Raw genomic sequence first — 14,597 nt, forward strand, 5'->3', positions numbered from 1 at the left:
AACAGGATTACGAATCAACCGTAGATCTTGATGATCTAAGGGCTGAAAATGATTCTTATTTTATATCTTAAGAAATGCTCTTATTTATATATATACTACTTGGTAAATTTTAGTCCATAATTATTTGGTTTCTTTTTGTGTTGTTTAAATGGGAGATAATAATCATAAATCACTGAAATTTCAAGTTTTGAAAAATAAAATAAAATGGCAAGAGCGTATGGTGGTGGTCGGCGGCTGAGCGATGTCGAAACAACGGCGGATTGAGATGAGAGAGAGAGAGTGGCGAGTCAGAAAAAGAGAAAGAGAGACTGAGATGAAAGAGAGAAAGAGATGACCTGGTGGTCGGCGGGGACAAAGCGGCGGTGGGGCGGAGCGGCGCCGACGCGGCGGTGGCGCGCACTAAAATGTGAGAGAGAGAGAGGCGAAAGAAAAGGATAGAAATTTACTGTGGTGGTCACGAGGCGGAGCGGGACGGCTGTAGGTGGCGGAGGCGGAAATGGAGGCTGTAGGCGGAAATGGAGATTGGGGAAGAAAAGCCCCAATTTCATCTGCAGAATTACCAACAAAACCTGCCGTCGGTAATAAACGACCCGCTTAAAATTATCGACGGTGGTCACTATCCTCGGTAATTATCGACGGCGTGTTTCCTCGATAATCACCGATGAACCACATGCCGTCGGTAATATTATGCAAAAAATAAATTAACATTTAAATAAACGTGCCGTCGGTAATCACCGAGGGACACTATGCCGTTGGTAATCAGTCGGTAACTGTATCAAAATCGATCCGCCTTTTTTCAGTCTGTAATCAGTCGGTAATTACCGAGGGTGGCCTTGCCGTCAGTAATTTTCTCGGTATTTGGACTATTTTTTTGTAGTGAATGATGGTCTCAAAATATTTCTTTCAGGGAGATAATTTATTTTTTTGTCATCGAATTTTGAATAACGAGAGATTTTATGGAAAAAATTGAAAGTTCGAGAATTTTTAAGAGGACCGCGTTATAAGAGTTTCAATGCTTACCCACTTTGTGACAGCGGCTGGGCTTTTATATCGTAGCGGGTCGGAGAAAAAAACCCTAGCTTCTAAAATCCTCTATTTAAGTGAACTCTGGAGCCGCCTTCATCATCAACAAACGCGGCAGCTCTTCTCCCTGTACAATGTCAAAGAATGAAAATTTCCTCTTTTTCACACATCAATCGTTTCATCTCTCTCCATCTCTTGTTTGAATCGCAGAGATTGCATCTGGTTTGCCCTCTCCTTGTGTAAATCAATTGATATATGCTTGGGGATATAACGGATGCAGAAAGCGAATTGTATGCCTTACCAGCCCATTGCATTCACTTTGTTTGTTTTGCCTTGGTGTCAAAAGATCTTCCTACAATTCGTCCTTCCTGAACCAATTTTCAGAAAATAGTAGTAGTACATTTGGTTGTTTTCATTCCAATGAATGTGTTTGTTTTCATAGTCCCTGATTTTTCAATGGCAGATGAAGATTTCTGAAATCTTATCCTACACACTGAATCTATGTGTTGATTACTTACTCCGCTTATTATCTGATGCCATCGCTTTTCGCAAGCCCTAATTTGTTTGGTCGTCGTTTTTTTTTTTGGTTTTTATTTACTTTCTTTCTTTCTATAATGTGAATTTTTTTAAGAAGGCAATTGATGTGAAATTATAGTATTCTACACTGAATATTATGTAGATTAATACTCCGCTTATTATCTGATGCCTTAAATCTTCCAAACCTTGTTCTAGATGTGAATCGTTATTTAAATATTGAGCAAAATTTTGGTTTAATTTGATATTATTACCTTAAACTTGTTGGTTCAATGATGAGAAAAAGCGGACGGGCGGACAGAACCTGATGCCGTGTTGAGTGTCTGCATTATTCCTCTTTTTGGAAATGCCTCTGAGAATTAATGTATGCACTCGCTGATTTAGTATTTTTTTGCTTTTGTAAAAATTGATCTTTGCTGCCGTGATGAATAATTCCTAATTATGTCTGGACATATGAAACAATGTTCGTGATTGTTTATCCGAGTTCTGAGCAGATCTTTGTTTTTACATTGACTATATTTCATTTTACAAAATTTGGCCTTTGAAAATAAATTCTGTTTGGAGAGTGTGTATTGGCTATGATGCTTAAAAACTACCTATTTTATGAGAGAAGTTTTTTCCCTCTGATTAAAGAAACCAATGGATCCTTCTGAGCTTATGCCACTCTCTCCATTTCCTTTTTCCTTTTTATATTTTTTTAGGTGATTTCATTTGTTTGTGTGACCATCGAGGTGAGGAATGCCGATCGGACTTTTGAATGACGATCCAAAAATGCCAGACTACAATTATCTGATCGATGGATTTTAAAATTGAAATTTGTTGGTAACGCTTTAGTTTTTGACACAAGTTTTCTTAATCATGAAAAATTATTTTACTTTTGCTTTTTTATTGTTGATGTTTTTTAGAGCTCTCGCTGATGTCATGATAATATTAATAATGTTTCAGCCTTGTCTGAAATTCTATTGTTGACAAGTATATCTTTCTGAGGGAGCTGTTTGTCAATTGTAATGTTTGGACTATTTTTGTTTCGATTTTTGTATCACGTGTTTCTACATCAAAATTAATTTGCTTGAAGCAGATTGTAGCAAGATACTTTGTTTTTTAGAATTTGTAAAATGGTTTGGGTTTTTATTTTAGAACAAAATGTTAATGGTTTCAGAAAAAAATGAATCGAAGTGTTGATTAATCGCAACAATTATGTGTAACAATTTCTATGAGCAATCCAATCTAAATAAAATAAATTATCCAATATTTTTTATTTATACACAAATAGCAATTGGTAACTCAATTTAATTTCTTGGAAGTTGGTGTAGTGTAGCACAAGCCAAATCTGCCGAGAAATCTCACAATGCCTGAAAATGTGATTAATGGTCTTATCATCTTTGCGATTGATATAAAATGGGTCAAAAATCAAAATACCCTGTTTGCGAATTGCGATCCAAATAAAGTGGGCCAAATTAAACCAACCCCAAGAGAGAAAGGTTGAGAGACGTGATTAAGAGAGAGTGGAGAAGTGATCGTGCCCGCTAATCTTGAGTCTTGACCGTCCCTAACAGGCATAGAGATCCCTAACAGGCATAGAGATGATATCATTAGCAAAGTCAGTTGCTCTCTTAGAAAATGACGTGTGCATAAGGAATAAATAAATTAGATTTTAAATCAATATTTATTTTCGTTAATTACATATAATTTTTTGAAACTTATGAAAATTTTGGTCTATAGTCAAAATTTTTGGTCTACAGTCAACATTTTATTTTATATGAATGTCAAAATTTTATTATGTGTTGATGTCAATACATTATCCCATTTTATTTTTCATTAGCATTAATAAATGTTTTTGATATTTTAAGTTGGGCTGAATTTTAAAAGATTCAATGCTTATATGTTAATTTGACAAAAAAATAGTATATTTACATTACAAAACCCATAAAATAATTTGGAACCTTCTCCATAAAATATGTCTTATCGATTAACGTGTGTGTTTTGGCTGTTAGGAAATTGTGTGTTTTGGCGGTTAGGAAATTAATGCACAAGATCTAAAATTCTTTTATCTCGTATTTTTTGAATTTTTTATTTATTTATGTAATTTATCAAAAAAATATATATATTATCAATTAATAATTAGAATAATTTTTAAAAGAACAATATTTTTATTAATTTATCGATTAACAATATCAATTATCTAAATTTTATCATTCTATTTCTATTTATAAAGACACAAAATATATTGTGATTGAATATGAAAGTATAACTATAAATTATTAGAAAGATTGTATTCCTGAACCCAATAAGCAACTTGAACATTGTCATGTCACAACTCAACCAAAAATCAAAGGAGTGAAAATTTAAAATGCCCATTCTCTTATGAATAATTTGAAAAATGCCCTCTCTTATCATACAAAGCATTTCATGCCCTATTCTTTAAGTACCCCTTGATTTGATGGGTTTGCTTGGCTTTCTGTGAAAGTCTTACACATTTGACCGATTTGACAGCCATCGGTCATAAAAATCAACGATTTGATCGAAAATAGCCATAGAATCCGGGCTATTTAGGGCATAGAATGCTTTCTATGATAAGAGAGGACACTTTTCAAACACACACATAAGGGATAGGGCATTTTTGCCCATTAACACAAAATCAAACTTCATGAATCCTGATACATTCACATCATTATATGATACATATTCATATCTACCTATTGAATTTAATTCTGCAATTTATGATTAAATAAAATTATATAATCAATTAAACGTTTGGTAGAAAAGAGATAATTTCATTTTAAAGAGAGAACTTTTAATAATAAAGTTCTAAAGGGATCATTTTAAATGATCATAATTTGTTCATTTAAAATTTATTTCTTATATATCATTTATCAAGTCAAAGGTATTTTATGACGGTGAAATCAATTTCAACTCCGAATTGTGAAGAAAATATGAATTCGAACTAAAAATTGAAGTATGGTTGAATATGTATTGAGTGTTGAGAGAGATGAGAGAATTGTGATTGATTTTATCACTTGAAACCCTGATCCCTTTTTAGCATAAGATCCTCTCTTTTATAATCTATTAACTAAGCCTAAAACTAAAATCTAAATACAAAGGACTCATTAACGATGATTCCTTGGCCTCTTTTCGGCAATGAAAAAAATATCAGTAAAAAAAAGAGTATATAATTTAAATAATATAATTTAGATTACATGTATTTTCTATCTTTCAGAGTTGACAATTCTTTTTCAAAGCTATCGAATCCGACTCAAAGATGTTAGATTTGACATGTGTCTTTCGGATTGCCAACTTTCTTTCTTATGTTTGACTTTTATTTTCTTTAGAGTTGAGTTCTTTGCCTTCTTTAAAGTTGACTCCATTCATAATTGACTTCGTTATTTGCTCGGCCTTGCTACTATTGAACTTCTATTTTAACCTGTACTACATTTGAGATAGCTTACAAATATTTTAATCGTTAATTTTAATTATAGACAAGATATTGATTTTTTAAACTCCCATTTTATAATTGATTTTTTGTGGAGCTTAGCCCAACAAAGGAAGGAGATGCACAAAAAACTCACATAATGATCTATCACTAAGAATGCATACTATATCCACTCCACGCAACCTTTTCCATAAAGCATGGCCTATTTAGATTTGTCTCGATTTCTCAATTGTGTTTCTTTGATCAGAATGTAAATCCATTATTTTTCTCTAACATCTTTCGTATCTATAGACATTTTAGTTTAGTTTTTTTTTTTTGTTTTTTTTTTTCTCGGATGAAACACTTAGCCGAGTTTGCGAGCATTCACAAGAAGATCTTCAGGTTGATAAAGAAAATCGAAGAATTTGAAAAACCTAAATGGAATGTAATAGATGACATCAAGGAGCTGGAATCATTATATATCAGAATTGACGAACAACTTAGGATCATCCATGGAATCAATAAGTTTCAGGGAATCTTCTTCATCGACTACACAGTCAATGCAGATTTGATCAACGCCTACATAAAAAATCACAGAGAGGCCCACAATTTTATGGAGGTTAGAAGGTACATCAAATTGATTCATGAAAGAATTGAGTAGTTATTGTGAGAACGTTAAGTAGTAATTCTCAATTTTCTGCTTTTGTAATTTGATAGTGTAATTCTATTTCACTAAGAATGCATACTATATTTTAAAGTATACATATTCTATTACAAAAAATAAGGAAAAGATTGTTTTGGATTAAAAAATGAAAACAAAAGAAGGAATTGAAAAACGTGATGCAAAATTAACAACATATTATTATTATTATTATTATTATTATTATTATTATTATTATTATTATTATTATTATTATTATTATTATTTTGGCATTAGGTAGTGGATAGTGATAGTGGGGCGAAATTTAGGGCTCAACTAAATGTTTTTTTTTTTTAATAGGGATACTCAATTAAATCTATCCATACTATATTAAAAAGGGAGTTTTCAATTTTAAATTGATTTCAAATCAATTTCAAAATTGAATGGCAATTTTGTAGTTAGAATAAAATTGAAGGTTTATTTATAAGCCATACATCTTTTTTTTCTTTTTCTTTTCCTTTAACCTCTTATTTTTCTATTTTATTTCTTTTTTAAAATTGTGAAATTTGACTAATTATAAAATATTTGATATGCATATCAAATTAAAGATCATGACAAGAGCTTTAATTTGGCATATGTTATGTAAATATTGGATTTAAAATATAAAAATTATATTTATTTAAAGATTAAAACTTAAGAAAATTCTCTCTCCTCTCTCCTATTTTTTTTTTTGAATAAATCTATTTTTTTTCAATTATCTTTTAATTTATATTGTTTTCTTTTTTTACAATATCAATTTTTATTAATATGAATTATTCTTTATTATTTTTATATTAAACTAAAATATATTTATCTTAAATTATAGTATTTTTAATTATATTTAGAATTTTTATATAATAATCAAATTAATATCAATTTTATATATAATAAAATATAAAAATATTTTTCGTGCTTTGCACGAGTGCAAATGCTAGTGTTATATATATATGATAGATATTTATATTTCATCCAGCCCCAAATTTTATGTTCATTTTGTCATTTTAGTTTGTCCCTAATTTCATGTATTTTTTTATACTTTTAGTAAATTTAGTACGTCTTCGCGTGCGATGCAAGGTTATAAATTGAGGATATTTTTCAATAATATAATTGAAAATATTTTTTTGTTATATTATCATAATTAAAAAATAAAATTAATGAGTTATTTATGTTATATAAAATATCTCTAATCAATGAATATGAATTCATTATATAGATAGCGGTATATGACATGTATGATCAAGATCTTGACAAAATATTTTTTAATCTAATGATCATTATTATCTATTTAAAATTTGCATCAAAATACTTAAATATTTTTTCTTTCAATTTTTCTAGGGTTAAGGTGCAGATCCACCCTTGAAGTAGAGGCCCCTAAAGCGTTTACCCCCATTTTCGACCTTGGCGCAAACACCCACATAATCCAAAGAAAATGGTGCAATGACCTCTAATGCCGTTAAGTGTCCGTTAAACTTCTGAATTTAGTTACACCTAGGGCCAAAAGCTGCCAATAGAAACCGACGAGCTAAAAAACCATCGAAGCACCATACCAGGAACCGCTAGTGACAACAAATCAACGAAAAAAATAACCAGCCAAGTACCAAAACAAGGCCAAGGACGATAAGCGCAGGTACCACCCGCGCATGCACGAAGTAAACAACGGGAGACCCAAAAAAATTAATATTTGACATCAATTTACCAAAAAATAAACTATTGAAAAATTATGTTTTATGTTATATATATATATATATATATATATATTTGTTATTTAAATATATTACTAATTATTCATCTATATATTTATATTAAAATTAATATAAATTCACTTTTTCAAAAGAAAAAAGGATGGAAGAAAAGAAAGAAAAAAAAAGGAGAGAAAAAACTCCTCTTTTATATAAGTATAGATTACTTCACATTAACCCCATAAAAGATAAGATCCTTACTTTACTTTAATCATTTTAAGGTTTTTATATAAGTGAGATTCTTGTTTCATTCACAACACATCCAATCATTTTATTAAAACTCTCATTCTCAAAATGGACATGAAATTGGGGGACAGAGTGAATTTAATTTAGGGGTAATTGCCTGTAAATCCATAACGTTTACACGGAATTGATTTTTGCTCATATTTTGAAAAATGTGGCACCTAAATACATAACCTTTTATTTTGTCTCATTTTTCTCCTGTCACCGATTTTTTCTTAATCCGGCGCCGGAAATTATACGGTGGCAGCCAGAATTGATGTGTTGGCAGCCAAAAATTGACACCTAGACACATTTAGGACATGTGGAAAAAAAAAATTAAAAAAAGTAAAAAAAAAAACATCCACATCATCATCTTCGCCAATTCCCTAACTTCCAAACCTTAATTTCCCCTCCCCTCCCCCACCCGCCGGCGCCGCCCCCTACCCCTCCCCACTTCGGCGCTGCCATTTCCCCCTCCCCGGACCCCGTTGCCCCTCCCCCTTCCTAGACCCCGTCGGACCTCCCCCTCCCCCACCCCAGACCCCGTCGTCCCCCCTCTAACCTCCCCCTCCCCCTCTCAGACCCTGTCGTCCCCCCTCTACCTCCCCAGACCCCGTCAACCCTCCGCCCCAAATTGATTTCCCTTCGATTTATGCCTCTGCTTCGATTAGGGATGGCAACGGGCCGGATCTGGACCGGGTCTGGCCAATATCAGATCCAGATCCGTTTTCATATACTAGATCCAGATCCAGATCCAGATCCGTGGATCTAAAATTTTTGGATCCAGATCCAGATCCGTCAGATCCGCGGGTCCACGGGTCCAGATCCATGGATCTACTATTTTTAAATTAAATTAAAAAAATTTCACAAAATCAACAACATCTAATTTCCATCATGAAAAATATAACACAAAATACTTTTATCTAATTACTTTTAGTTTTTATTCTTTTGAATATAATTTATTTATTATTTTTAATTTAATGAATATTATTAGTAAACTAAATATAAAATATAAAATATATATATAAAATAAAACGGATCCACGGGTTGGATCTGGGCCGGATCCGGATCTAAAATTTCAAGATCCAGATCCAGATCCGTTTTCAAAATTGAGATCCAGATTCAGATCCAGATCCATCGGGTCCAAAAAATTGAGATCCAGATCCGTTTTACGGATCTGGATCCACGGATCTAGACCGGGTCCAAGATCCATTGCCATCCCTAGCTTCGATTTCCCAGGCGGTGGTTGCTTCGATTTCTCATTCCCAATTTGCTGCTGATTTTACGGTCGTGCTCGGAGGATTTGAAAATGTAGCACCTTATGTACTATCGACTCTGCAAGCTGCTTCACGCAACAAATGCTTCGTGCTGCCATCTTTCACCTCTGTCAGTGTGTGCGTATGTGATTGTGTGAGGGCGGCGACAGCCGGTGGCGATGGTGGCGGCAGGGGCGGCGGGCGGGGGAGGTGGCGGTGGCGGTGGGGGAGGGGAGGGGAAGTTAGGGAATTGGGGAAGATGATGATGTGAATGTTTTTTTTTTCACGTGTCCTAAATGTGCTTAGGTGTCAATTTTCGGCTGCCAACACATCAATTCCGGCTACCACCATGTAATTTTTGGCGCTGAATTAAGAAAAAATCGGTGACAGGAGAAAAATGAGACAAAATACAAAGTTGTGTATTTAGGGGCCACAATTTTCAAAATAGGAGCAAAAACCAATTTCGTGTAAACGTTATGGATTTACAGGCAATTACCCCTATAAAATATTGTGTATAATTTATTATTGTAACCTTATCTAAATATTGTGGGTGATTTTAACTTTTTAATTGAATTTATTTACAAACTAATTTACAAACTAATTTATATATATATATATATATAAATATTAATATTAATATATTTTTTTTGATGAAATTACATTATAAATAAAACAAACTACACACACCCCACCTTTTTAATTGAATTTATTTACAAACTAATTTACAAACTAATTTATTTATATATATATATTAATATATTTTTTTTATGAAATTACATTATAAATAAAACAAACCACACACCCCACCTAGTGATTATTGTGGTCGAGAGTATTCGAACCTGTGACCTCTCTTGGACAAGAGGCAACCACCCTAACCACTAGGCCATCCCAATGGGACATATTAATATTAATATTAAGACGTGTGGCCAAAATAATAGGAACGGAAGTAGGTATAGACTATAGAGTGCTGCGCTCAAATTTTTAGGTAATAAGAAAAGAAAATAGAATTCTTCACTCAATATTCATGAGTCAAAGTCAACAGTCTTAAATTTTTAAAAGAGAAGATTTAATGAAATTTTGTCGGGTAGATCACATTTTGAGGCGCATATCAATCAAGAATACTAAAAGTGAGATAATACCAATTATTATCATTTTATTGCAGTTTTACTACCCAATTTGACCAAACAAGTGTGAAATGTCCTAGTTCACACTTATAAAATAAATAAATGAAATCGTGCCAATTTTAGAATATTAGGTTTGTGTAAATTGTAATACCAATCGAAACACGCGTATGGTATCCTAGTAGTAGCAATTTAACAAACCATAAGTTGATATTCTAATAACAGCAGGATTTCTCAATTCTACGTAATTTGCTCTTCTTAATTTTCACATGTACATAAGGCTGAAAATATCTTATATTTGGTCAAAGTTCACAAGTAAATCTTCTTGTATTATTGTTACATAATTACATATTTAGATCTTTATCTCTTAAGTTTTGCTGATCTCCAACTATATTTTAAGCAAAATACGAAATAAAAGTTAGCTGCATTGAACACTTGAACTCTCCTTAAATTTTCAAGCTTCAAAATACTAGTAAATAGCCCATTAACAATTGAAGGAGCCAATAGAGCTTTGTTAATTTGTTTTATGATAATAATATAACATTGATTCTCAATTTTTTCTTTTTAATATAATACTAATAGATTTTTTATGGCCCTATTTCATTCTTATTTAGGGGTGGTAAAACGGTTCCGGTTAATCGGTTTTAACCGTAACCGAATCGAAAAAAACCGGTTTTCAGTTAACCGATAACCGGTTTTTACCGGTTCGGTTATCGGTTAGTGTGTTCATCACTAATCGGTTAATCGGTTTAACCGGTTAAACCGATTAACCGGTTAAACCGGTTAACCGGTTTATTTTATATTTAATTAATTAATTTATATTTTAATATTTTAATTTAAATAATACATTAATATTTCAGGTATCTATAACAAAAATTTTGTTCTAAATTATTATAAGTTATGAGTTGGTGCAGTGGATTAATCGGTTTGACCGATTATTGGACCGGTTCATCGGTTAACCGGTCCAATAATCGGTTCGGTTATCGGTTAGGGAAATGACCCTTAATCGGTTCCGGTTAACCGGTAAATCGGTTCGGTTAAAACCGAACCGACCGGTTTACCAGCCCTTATATCCTAGACTATCCCACTATCGCCTATATTCAAATTCGTTTCGGAGCATTTCATATCTCGATATTTTAATTTATTTTACATTATTCTAATTTATAAAGTCAAAGTATAAACCTAAATTACTTCTATTTAATTTTCGTAATCAAATAGATTTTTTTTTGGAAATAAAAATATTACACTAGAGTTGCAGAAAATAGTTGCACGATCGCTATAGAATTTGTTAGGTGATAGTTCGAAGATGACAATACATATTTTTTCTTTCAGGAAAGAAAAGAATCCAACTATCTTAAGAAAAAAAAATAAAGAAAAAGGGATCAGTTTATTCAAAACTACTTGTAAATAGTAGCACTTTAAGACAATATACCTGTCTGCACTGATCACATTTATATGTATGGTCCAATTAAATTAATGACCGACAAAAACCTGTTTAGAAATGAAACAGCAAAACAAAATAAATTGAGAAAAGAAGACGAAAAACTTTATCTTAGATGAACAGAGTCAATGCCACCTTCTTTAATTTGAGTCCGTTAATAATTTAAAACTAAAACCATTGCTGCCGGAGGCCCCACCACCGTCGGTGGGGAGGTACAATCACCCACCAGGCTCTCTGATTATTGTACCCCTCTCTCACTCATAAATGCTACCTACAATCTCTTCTCACTATACAATTTGGGACTTGGGAGCACCCATATTACTAATTTTTCTTTTTTCTTTGTGGGTTTTGAGAACTAAAATTCAAGAACACAAACCAGCAGCATTGAGAGAGAGAGAGAGAGAGAGAGAGAGAGAGAGAGAGTGAAGAAGGTGCTGATTCTGAGAAGCAGAAATGAGAGACGAAGAAGGGCAAACAGTTCCTTGCAGCAGCAGCAGCATAAACGGAGCAGCAAATTTGAGTGTGAAGAAAGATGGGTGTGGATTTGAGGGCGTGTTTGGGAGAGGGAAGTACAAGCTGTGGGCTTTGGGCGCCATTACTCTGCTCGCAGTTTGGTCTATGTTCACTGGCACCGTCACTCTAAAATGGTCTGATGTTAATCTCAAACACGCCTCTAATGATTTGGACCCCTCTCTCCATTCTGATCTTGATGTTCTGGTATTACTTTCTCACCACTATTCTTGTTTTTCTTTTTTTATGTCTTTGGGTTTATCTAACTTACTGTCCTTTTCCTGTGTTGGATATTTGATTTTACTAAGCTAGTTTGAGATGTACTCTTGTGAGATCTGATAATGTATTGTTTATTGAGAGCTGAGATTAGGTTGTGATGGAATTAAAAATCTTTTTTGAAAGAAGCTAGAAAGGCAGGATCTTGAACTGAAACATCAATGTTACATACCAAGATTGAATACTGTAATCCATAAACAAATGATCCGATAAAAAAACTAGGATAAAAATTGGATCTTTGGAATCAAGATTGGCTGCTCCCTGTTCTGGAAAGAGGATAGCATCTAGACCAATCATCACACTTTAATTACTTTCTTAATTTAGGTGTGATTTTTTATGAGCAAAAATGGTGATCTTTATTGGCATGTGTAGGATGTAGATGAGAGGGAAAAGATGGTGAAGCAAATGTGGAATGTATACAAGCACAGCAGCGTTGCTAAACTGCCAGGCTTCTGGAGGGATGCATTTGGGGCAGCATACCAAGACTTGACCAGTGAGGTTGCTAATGTGAGAAACACGGCGTTTTGGGAGATTGCCAAGATGTCGTTCCGTGCAGCCAACATCTACGATTCATCTCCTGCTGAATTGGCTGCTAGGTATATATGTCTCTCAATGTCTGAGATTTGAGGCTAAATGCTATGATAGTTTTTGAGCATTGTGTTTGTTTGCTTCAAAGTTGGAAGAGTGGGATGGTTGGGAAAGCTCCACATTACTTTCCAGTATTTACAATCATATGATTGAGCATTAGGAGGATTAAGTATGTGCTAAGATGTAATAGTATGACTAAGACAAAATTGATTCACCCTAGTGCCTATAGGTTTGTGAGATTAGATATTGCCTTTTAGCATTGCTGCATAACATTGCTGTATTATAGTCTTGATATGAAGGGGTTTCTCTTTATTCATCAGGATTTCTAGACTTTGAAAAACTGGATTATCTTTGCATGATTCCCTCTGACAATTCGATCTTTTGTTTTCGTTTTAACGCAGAGAATCGAAGGAGGAGGTTCGACTAAGAATTAAGCTGGGGAAGACGAGAAAGCAGAAATGAGATGAACTGCATATGTTGCATGCCTCAATGATGTAATTGTTTGATTTCCTCATCACATTATCATATGCCATCATGGACCATATATATAAATTATTTCACTAGATATACTGGCTTGGCATCGTCATTGCAAAGTGATGAGATGTCTCAATGCTTAGTAGTAATATATTACGCTAGAGCGTGCTCCAATTGGGAGGATAACTGTAATAAATCTTGATCCTATCAAATAATTAATAGTTTACTTTCGAATCCAATTTATTGTGGTTTGCTTGCCATTTTGCATCTCATGTAACTCCTGATGAAAAAAAGATAAGAACAAGAGAATTAGAGCTAATTATGTTATAGGAGTAGTTCACGATCACTGAGATCTGCAGTAAATGAGTTTCTAGCACATACTCCCTCCGTCCATGGAAACTATGACAATTTGATTCAGCATAGGTCATAATACAATATTTGGTGAATTCTATGTAGTGGAGAAAATGTTTCACCATTATATGAAATGAGTTTTTTTTCCCTCGTAAATAATGGATATTCGTGCTTTTATAGAACAAGTATAAAATATGGGACCATGTCTTAAAAGAAATAAATTTTTTTGTATATATATAATCACTTATTATGTAAACATACAAATTTACATGAAAATGTTTAAATGAATTAAAAGAAACCCGTGAACGTTGTTGCCGTTGCAACGATTACAAGAATTCACAAACTTGTTCATGTAAAGATGTAATAGTTCGTTTTAAACTGTTACACGATTACACAAACACATCTCTTTTGTGTGTGTGTGTGTGTATTTTTGTCATTGGCATACCTAATGGTGATTTATTAATAATAACATGTTTTTATATGTTATTGTAAGTATGACTATTTTGTTCCCAAGGGCCAAGGGGACATCAAAGCATTGCAAAATTCCTATTTATAAATAACGAGATCTAGGTTCAAACCCCATTGCCCTCTCCCCAAGTCAAAATAAAAATGAAATAAGTATGGCTATTTTTCATCTGTAGATGACTATTTTAATAATTTCCTCATTTTTTTTAATTAAATATTGTTTACAGTGTAAAGTTGATTACTTGGCGAGAATAAAGATGATGAACAATATGCCTAGTTTTGTGGATATCCAGTTGTTGTTGGCATAATATGAAAAGACTATGATCACTAAAGGAAGGATTCTAAGTAGCGCTTTACAGCAAAAGCTGAATTGGAATGGGTTTTTTAAAAGTAAAGTGGCAAAAAAAGGATGTGGGAAACAATCTAGGGATGTAGTTGCATTATACCTCTCCTCTCACTCTCACTTGTATAAATTTCAAAGTTTCCCAATATGGGATGAAACACAAAGT

At 33.1% G+C, this 14,597-nt stretch overlaps 1 protein-coding gene and 3 non-coding genes across 4 annotated transcripts; all 4 read left to right on the top strand.

The window, feature by feature from the left end:
- The first annotated feature begins 1,478 nt into the window (after positions 1 to 1,478).
- On the top strand, positions 1,479 to 1,564 carry LOC131013739 (small nucleolar RNA R16). The gene has a single exon (XR_009097825.1). It is a non-coding gene; the product is annotated as a small nucleolar RNA R16 (small nucleolar RNA).
- An 89-nt stretch (positions 1,565 to 1,653) lies between these two features.
- On the top strand, positions 1,654 to 1,733 carry LOC131013740 (small nucleolar RNA R16). Its single transcript, XR_009097826.1, has one exon. It is a non-coding gene; the product is annotated as a small nucleolar RNA R16 (small nucleolar RNA).
- Positions 1,734 to 2,126: 393 nt separating this feature from the next.
- On the top strand, positions 2,127 to 2,217 carry LOC131013736 (small nucleolar RNA R41). Its single transcript, XR_009097823.1, has one exon. It is a non-coding gene; the product is annotated as a small nucleolar RNA R41 (small nucleolar RNA).
- A 9,615-nt stretch (positions 2,218 to 11,832) lies between these two features.
- Positions 11,833 to 13,511, top strand: LOC131010455 (uncharacterized). The gene is made up of 3 exons (XM_057937986.1): positions 11,833 to 12,141; positions 12,583 to 12,806; positions 13,200 to 13,511. The coding sequence occupies exons 1-3, from the start codon at positions 11,878 to 11,880 to the stop codon at positions 13,258 to 13,260; spliced, it is 549 nt and encodes a 182-aa protein (XP_057793969.1). The 5' UTR covers positions 11,833 to 11,877; the 3' UTR covers positions 13,261 to 13,511.
- Positions 13,512 to 14,597: the final 1,086 nt, after the last annotated feature.

Source organism: Salvia miltiorrhiza, chromosome 2, assembly GCF_028751815.1.
Source record: "Salvia miltiorrhiza cultivar Shanhuang (shh) chromosome 2, IMPLAD_Smil_shh, whole genome shotgun sequence".
Taxonomy (NCBI): domain Eukaryota; kingdom Viridiplantae; phylum Streptophyta; class Magnoliopsida; order Lamiales; family Lamiaceae; genus Salvia; species Salvia miltiorrhiza.